The sequence below is a fragment of the Brugia malayi genome (assembly GCF_000002995.4).
Source record: "Brugia malayi strain FR3 genome assembly, contig: Bm_v4_Chr1_scaffold_001, whole genome shotgun sequence".
NCBI classification, from domain to species: domain Eukaryota; kingdom Metazoa; phylum Nematoda; class Chromadorea; order Rhabditida; family Onchocercidae; genus Brugia; species Brugia malayi.
Window position 1 is genome coordinate 14,133,194 of NW_025062475.1, and position 8,389 is coordinate 14,141,582.

The 8,389-nt window shown below is 26.8% G+C and overlaps 1 protein-coding gene across 1 annotated transcript; it reads left to right on the top strand.

Annotated features, from left to right (window-relative positions):
• Positions 1-5,191, top strand: Bm7951 (Uncharacterized protein; the record flags this gene model as incomplete). The annotated part of the gene is made up of 4 exons (XM_001892848.2): positions 1-172; positions 3,808-3,935; positions 4,481-4,571; positions 5,052-5,191. 4 exons carry the CDS (start codon positions 1-3, stop codon positions 5,189-5,191), a joined length of 531 nt encoding a protein of 176 aa, XP_001892883.2.
• Positions 5,192-8,389: the final 3,198 nt, after the last annotated feature.

The window sequence follows — 8,389 nt, forward strand, 5'->3', positions numbered from 1 at the left end:
ATGGATGCACTAATATTAAATGCTGGACATTCGCAACTGGAAGAACAGCTAAAAATCGCAGCAGCTTGCGGTGTCGCAGAACGACAGCACGGATCCAGATCTAATGATATTACCGCGGTGATAGCAACAGAAGATAACGATGAGATCATAGCAATGGAAGACAATAATGAAGGTTTATAATTAATTTCAATTCTTGCAAGAATAAAAAAAAAAGATTTTCAGCATTTATTTGCTTTTTTTTTTTTCAACAAAATATCAGCAGTTTTCGTAGTTTAAAATGAAATTTTAAAGTTTTCATTTAAATTTATTTAAATTACTTGAAATTACTGATATTACTTTTTTTATATATGAAAAATTTCTTTCTTTATGTTTAATTAATACATTTCTTTTTGTAAATGATAATTGTAATCTGCAGAGGAAGTTTTTTCTTTTTTTTTGAAATATGTGTATATTAAGCAGTTTATATACATATATTTTTTTAATTCTTGAAAATTAATCAAAAATGATTGACCAAGAACATATATTTGTTTTTTTTTTTTTTAATTTCAATAATTTATATTTCTTGAAATTCTTGAAAATTTCATTCCATAATCATGATATAGCATTGTTCTTTTCACATTCAATAAAGAAATAAGCCCGCATATTTCAAACTGAAAACAATCGTTGATCATTGACCATAAAGTATGTTGAACGGAACAAAATTAAAATTCTAAAAAATTGATAATCTAATTCCACTTACGTTCGTTTTTGAAATTTCAATATATTTCATAACTTTTCTATATTCTTCATAACTTTTGTAGATTTTACACGTAAAATTTCAAGGCACAGACTTTATAAAAATTTGGAACTGTTTCTTTTCTTCTCCATTTTTCCCTTCACAATATCATTATCTCTCGAATTATCCATGAAATTTCAATTCACTTATGATAAAACAAGTGAAAATTGGACGTTCCATGCAAATTTTATAAATTCTAAAGTGGAATAGGTGTAATTGCTCGAAAGTTAATAACAAATATAAATTTATCTTTAAGATGACAATCTTCTGTTACCTCCATTTAATATTAATCGTTGCATACTATCTAGAATTTTTTATATGTAGCTTTTCCCCAAACTATAATTTCACGAGATTCTGTTACAAGGTCATAAAAAAAATTAAATTAACTTGTTTTATCATATATGTTTGTTTTTTTTTTTTCTCAATTAATTTTGACCAATTCATTTATTTATTTTTTTTTTTTCTAAGCTAACATAAAAAACTAAACAAAATGAGCTTTGTTTAGTTCAATTCACTATTATTTAATCAATATTTTTATATGTATTTAATTATATGCTGTGATTGACATATTTTTCTTCTGATATGTCCGATAAAATTTATTTGAATAATTTAGAAAAAAAAAAGAAGATAATTAATAATGTATAATATGTGCTTTAGGTGAAAGTAAAATTCCATTTTAGTCTTTAATTAAAATTAAATTAAAAATACTTAAAATATTAAATTTGTAGCAAAAAGTAGATGGCTGTGCAAGTCTATTCCATTCATTTATTCCTTCTGTCTTTTTTTATTCATTTATTCTGATTAGTAATCATATCCCATCCTAAATCATTTCCGAGAGATTGACATTTCAAATGACGCTACGGATCAAACAATAAATGAAGCAATTCAAACAGTAGGAGAAGTAAAGAAAAAATAGAAAAATTAGAAGAAGGAAGTTTTCTTTTTTTTTTCCTTAATTTTTTTTCGGTCATATGACCCAGTGACCCGTATGTGCTACTACTGCTTCTGCTCTTGCTACTACTACTACTACTACTATGATATATATGTATCTGTGTGGATGTGTGGGTGTGCGTGTTTCTGTCTGTGTGTAATTGTTAGGAGAGAGAGAGAAAGAGGTAAGGGACAGGGGACATGGGACAGCACATTCGTGAATTCAAATTTTAATCCAATTATTCCAATTTTTTTTTACTTCAAAATTTCATTTTTCATCTTCTGCAATAATCAGAAATTTGTGTACCTTTTCAAATATTCAGTAATATTTTATGAAAGGAAAGCTGATAATAAGAATAAATGAAATAAAATAAAATGAAATTAAATGAGTGAAAGAATTACATTTCATGAAGGGAGGGAAAAAAAAGTAAACATTCATCACTCATTCCTGTTTATTTCGTAATTGGAAAATAAGTAAAATCTATTGAAACAATTGAAAGCTCAGATTAAAAAAGTTAAAATTAAAAATCTGAAAAGAGATGAAGCGAAAGAGAGCGACAAGAATAGAAAATGTGGAAAAAGATTTAAATTGAAATATGAAATAAATGCAAGTTGAGAGAAAAAATTTTAACAAAAATTAAAAAAAAAATTAATCAAGAGAAAATAATTAAAAAAATAATGCTTGTATTAAACGCTATATTTATTGGCTAGAGGAAGTAATCGTTTAAAAAAAAAAAACTTTGTATTGTATATAATTGGATTATACATACTAAATCTCCTAAAATCTTTCTAATTACTCATTATCGACAGCTAGCTTAATGCCTAAATTGGGTTAATTTTAACAATGTTCTTTCAAACATCACTTCTGCCACTATGATGTGGTTTGTCGTTAGTTCTATCACGATGATATGGTTTAAATAATCATTTATTCATCGTTTACCCGCGGAACTGACTGCTACTACTACTAAAATCTGACGGATTATCTCATGTTATTCGTTGTTAAGTTATTATTAGCCTAAAAGAAGCCAAGTTTTTAATTAGGCTAAGTAAATTTACAACTAATACTTTACTCCATGTAATAAGTTTAGCAAAATTTTTACATATGCTATTGCTTACTACTCTAGCATTTGTCATTTCGTATTACATAAAATATACTTTCTCATCGGATTATTTTCATCTAAAATAGTAGGTAGAAGTTAAGTTGAGGTACAAAAGATAATGCTGCGGTAGGTGGAATGAAGAGAAAAAGATTCGGATATAAACCAGTTTTGAAAATAGCTCTTTTGCAATTGTAACTGTTCACATAAAATTTGTACATCCCTATGGGTATATTCTGTATATATATATTGGAAACAAATACAATAAAATAACATAGTAAAGATAAGAATATTATTAGGTTGCAATAAGGGGAGATGGAGCAAAAGATAAAAACGGATAAAATTATAACAATTTGCTAATGTAAAACCATTCACTAATAGAAAACCATCCTTTGTTTTATCCCGTCTCTCTCTCACTCTCTCTGTTTTTACAACCGTGTTTTCTTCTTTTATTTCCCTCTCTTTTTCTCTCCCTCTTTCTCTCTCTTCCTCTACATTTTCTCGTTTGTGAATCCATTTTGGTTGTGATTAAAAACTTATGAATTGGGTATATATAAATATTTTATAACTATGTATATAAGTATACTCGAAATAAGGAAAAAAATTCCGAAAGAAATAGATATTTATTTTATACAAATTATACATATATGATTATCTTTTCGGTATTATAATGGCAATAGGTTAGCATAAATTGATGTTATGGGCTTCTGTTACTTCCTTATAATTGACTTACTTATTTCTTTAGCTTATATTGCATATTTTCAATAAGAGATTGTTGAATTGTCTCAGTACTGTTTGACTATAATAATGTTGAATGAATTATGTGTTTAAAAAATTTAATTTTAATTACAATTAAATTAAAAAAAAAATCATTAAAAAAAGAATAGTATCATATTTCGCTAGTATCATGTCACAATAGCTACTGTAATGATTGCATTGCAATCAATATATTTTGCAAACCATTTCAAGTCTTAAAGGATTCATAATAAACTATGCAAATTGCAGGTATTGTGGAAAATTCAATGGCATCTCCATCGTCAGAGCACGATAGCTCAACGAGTTTACCATCACCTCCAAAACAAGCACTGATGGATGATGATTTTGTTAAAACTCTCGAGCAACTTTCGAAACAAGTTCGTTGAATTATTAATTCATAATAAATCTCACTACTTTTTTCAAAACTTTTCGTAAAGTTTTTATAAGATCTGTAAATTTTTTTCCCATTTATGAATGATTATATGCTTTTACTTCAGCAGTTTATTTATTATTGCATATTTTAGACTTTTCAGTAATATAGAATTAACAAAATGGAATATTTCATCCTGTTGCAGTTGAAATAAATTTTTTTTTCCTCTAATACTTAATTGTTGCATAACCATTAAATTATATAAATTATTCAAAAAGTGTATTCATTCTTTCTTTTTTCCCCACCATAGGTTGTTATAAATTTTCTACGCAACACGCAGTATATCTTCCTAAACACCTGAAATTTTTTTCTGTAATCTATCAAAAAAATTAGTTTCAGTTTATACCGTCATAGCAAAAGAGAATGATAGGGAAGTGACGCATAATGCGCTAACGCATTTCAGCCTAACAAGATTAAGTAATGTAAAAATTAAAATTTTTCATAGTAATTAATTAAGATACAGTATCATTTGTAAACTTGTTTAATTTTCAGCAGAGTTCACGAGTACTAAGCACTGCAGAACAAGGCATTACTCCTCAGCATGGTAATTTCAGAACTGTACTGAAAAGACCTGATTTAAAAGGTCTTTTTTTTTTAATTATGAATTTTTGAATAACTATTTAGCATTAAAAAAAGAATGAATTGTTTGTAAGGTACTCTTGGCATTTGGAACTCTTGGCGTTTAGAAGTTTTAAGTAAGGAATTTTTAGTAAAACTTCATGAAACAATGAATTTTTTATTTGCTTTTATCAATATTTTTTTTTTTATTTGAATGTTCATCCAGAATTACACTTAATTCATTGTGATATGAATGAATGAGTTAGTGACAAAAGATTCCTTCCCAAATTAATGAAAGAAGAATGTGAAGTAGAACTAGCATACAGTAAAAAATCTACTCGGTAAAGGAGGTTCGAATCATTTGTTTCATCGGATTCTTCATTTTGCTATCACCTATGACAGTTGCTATTTAACTTTTTTATCGATGATGCAAAATTTATTTCAAGTGCGTACTCATTATCTAGATAAATTTAGTGACAAGCTAATTAATCATTAACATTTGTAGGAACTTTCCGGTGTTCGATATGCCAAAAAATATTTTGCCATTCATCGTCGCTAAGTCGTCATCGAATGCAAGCACATTTTAAAAGTTACACATGTACGCTATGCAGAAAGGAAATTACAAGTTTGTGTCTTCTTATTTAAAGATAGATTTGAAAGACTTATCATTATTATTAAACAATTTATTTGCATGACTGCAAAACTAAACCAAAAAAAAAAAAACTGGAAAGATTTTAAAAAAGGACTTGGCTAAAACTTAGATGGTTAAATGGCTAAATCAGAAATTTATTATAGTAATTTCTTTTTTCTCTTCCACTTGAAGTAATACCTTATTGTTGCATTATTTACGGTAAAATTTAATAATCATTATCTTCTTTTGCTTTCTACACATCTTTCCCTAATTAATTAGTTTAATCCTTTGTTCTGCTTTCCACACAGCTTTCCCAATTAATTACTTGAGTTTAATTCAATGCATCCAGCGTTCTTTTTATCTTTTCAAATAAAGTTATTTTTTAAACTTTTTTTTTTTGTTTTTAAATTTTTAATTGTATTTAAAATTTTCAAGTATAGGTTATTTAATTTTTAAATATAAGGCAATATTTGAAACATTTCAGGTTTCAAATTTAAATTTTATTTTTAAATTTATATCAGAAAAAGGAATAATAGTCATTATTATTGTATTCGTCATCGTAGTAAATGAATTTTATTAATTTCTTTTAATAATACTACAACAATAGGAGTTATATTTATTGTTTTAGGCGCATTATTTGTTACATTAATAATATGAAAATATCATACTAATTGTTATTATTAACATTAATAATAATAATATAAATTTGTTGTGGAGTATTATAAATTCTAGTGGCAAACAGTTTATTTCAAATATTTATTTTAGTCATTAAAGGAAATATTTTAGTGCATTTTTATTTTTCATAATGCTTTCGAAGATGGAGAAATGGGGACAAGAGCTGAGTGAGCGAATTATAGAAAATCCTCTCAAGAATGGAATCTTTTGCATTCATCCAGAAAGATTGTGGAATGAACGAAGTATTTTATGGGGTTATTTTGTGCTGTGTGTATGTGTTATTGGTTTGACCCAGTTGACAACTAATCAAGTAGCAACCAACCGGTGCACAATAACCAACATTGTCTGCACCATTTCTTTTTACACCATTTAACTTAAATGGATTGATAATTAATTGAGGGGAAAAGAGACAGCTCCATAAACCGCTTGTTATTATCGAATTATTATGAAGGCAAATCCCGATCAAAATAAAGTAAATATGAACGGAAAATTTATCGAAATTGTTGAAATCACAAATTTCATAAAATTAGTCGTAATCCTAAATCATTCAGCTAATGAAAATGGATTAACCGGTTATTTTGTTTTATCTAAGCTAAAAGTTCAAAAAATGAGAAAAAAGATTCAGACAAGGAAAAAATTTGTTTTTTTTTTTTTTTTTTTTTTTTTTGCTCATTATAGTTGACGGAAAGGTTTACAAAAAGGATTTTATTTATTGATAGTTGAATTGCAATTATTTTATTTGAAATCCAGAAGTAGGAAACATTTGCATATCTAATATATAATCATATTTTCTTTAGAACTGTTTAAGTATTATTTGATTAGCAAAAGGGAGCATATATCAAATTACTAATTCTGGATTGGATTATTTCTATTCTCTTACATATTAATCAAATGTAAATAATTCATTTCGATGAAATTAAATTTTTAATAATACAACAATTTTAAAGTAAGTGATAGGTTTTATATTTCATTTAACTGATCTTTTTACTAGAAAAATGCAATTACTTATCTTTAAATTTGCTGAAGAAAACTGAGGGTTATTTTACATTCAGCAGTTTATGCAAGTAAACTGTTGCTGTGAAATAAATTTCATTTCGATACTTTTTTATTTATTCCATATAAGAGTGTATCACATTTATGCGAAGATTTTCTATCAGGATGTAATATTCATCAACCATACGTTTTGTACGGCAATGTCATTTTATCATTATTTATATTAAATCAAAGTTTTACTTAACAACTAGTCCTTTTTTATTGTATTTGACTCCATTTCGTTAGATTTTTAATTCATTTTTCAAACAAAATTTATCAATAAAAGTAAAAAATCAATCCCTCCAGATGAATATCTTTTCGTAATTCATCACTTTTTAGTTTAAATTAATACGAATTATTTTCAACTGAGATGTCTCCTGTTAATTGTTTTTAAGTGAAATGACGACGAAATCTTTTTTATTTATTCTGGATGTTTTGATCAGGTCAATTATCAATTACCGTAGCACACTAATGCCATTGACTGCTGAAGTGAATATCAGTGCTTTGTAACGAAGAAATAGCGAATGAAAGAAGATGAAAGCGAAACATAAGTGACCGTTTCGGAATAAATGCAGTAAATTAAAATTTAGAAAAATTAAACTGTTAACAATAATACAGTTGTTTTAATTAGGTTTTGAATTTACAATTCAATTTTATTTGGCTATTCTGTCCTTTTTCAGTTCACTCTCATTTCCATTCCAGTTTCTGATTTCTTCTGTTTTGCTTCCCTCCGTCCTACTTTATTTTTGTTTTGTTTTTCCTCTTCTTTATGTCACATATGATTTGCTTTAATTTTTCTGAAATTATTCATTTTCTCTTCCATGTATGAGAAAAATGTTTGTTCCCAATTTTTTTTTTTTTGTTTCCTTTTTTCTACTCATGACACAATTTCCAAATCAGAAAAATTTTGTAGAAAAAAAATAAAAAGTACTTTTTTCATTCGAGTCAGATGGCACTTCTATCTGGTAATATTGAAAATGAAATGGAAAGTGAGTTACTTAATAGATAATTGGAGATGAGAAGGAAAGTATTTGTTTTTTTGCTGAATACATTAAAATAAGTCATTATTATTTAGTTCGAATTAATACTTAAATTAGTTGCTTATTATAGAAAATCAAGCACTTGATATAATTACGACATGTCATTTAATTTTATACTAATATTTTATTATTAAATTTCACGATAACGTTAGCATTTTGTGCTAATGCCATTGTCATGATAATGATAATAATGTTGATCATCATCATTATCATTACTATTTTTGATCGTCGTATTTAGTGAATAACTGGAAAAGTATGAAGATAAGAGTAGGTACGTATTGGTACGAAGCGCCTCAAGGAACAAGACTAACTGTCCATTATTTGAGATGTTTGATGTTTTTTCCTTCAAAGAAGAAAAGCTCGTTTTTGGATTTTTACCTCACGGAACTAGTACCTTGGTACCTTGCGGCACCCGTTACTACTGCTATGGACATACCTGTAATGAGTGAATTATGAAATTTATGA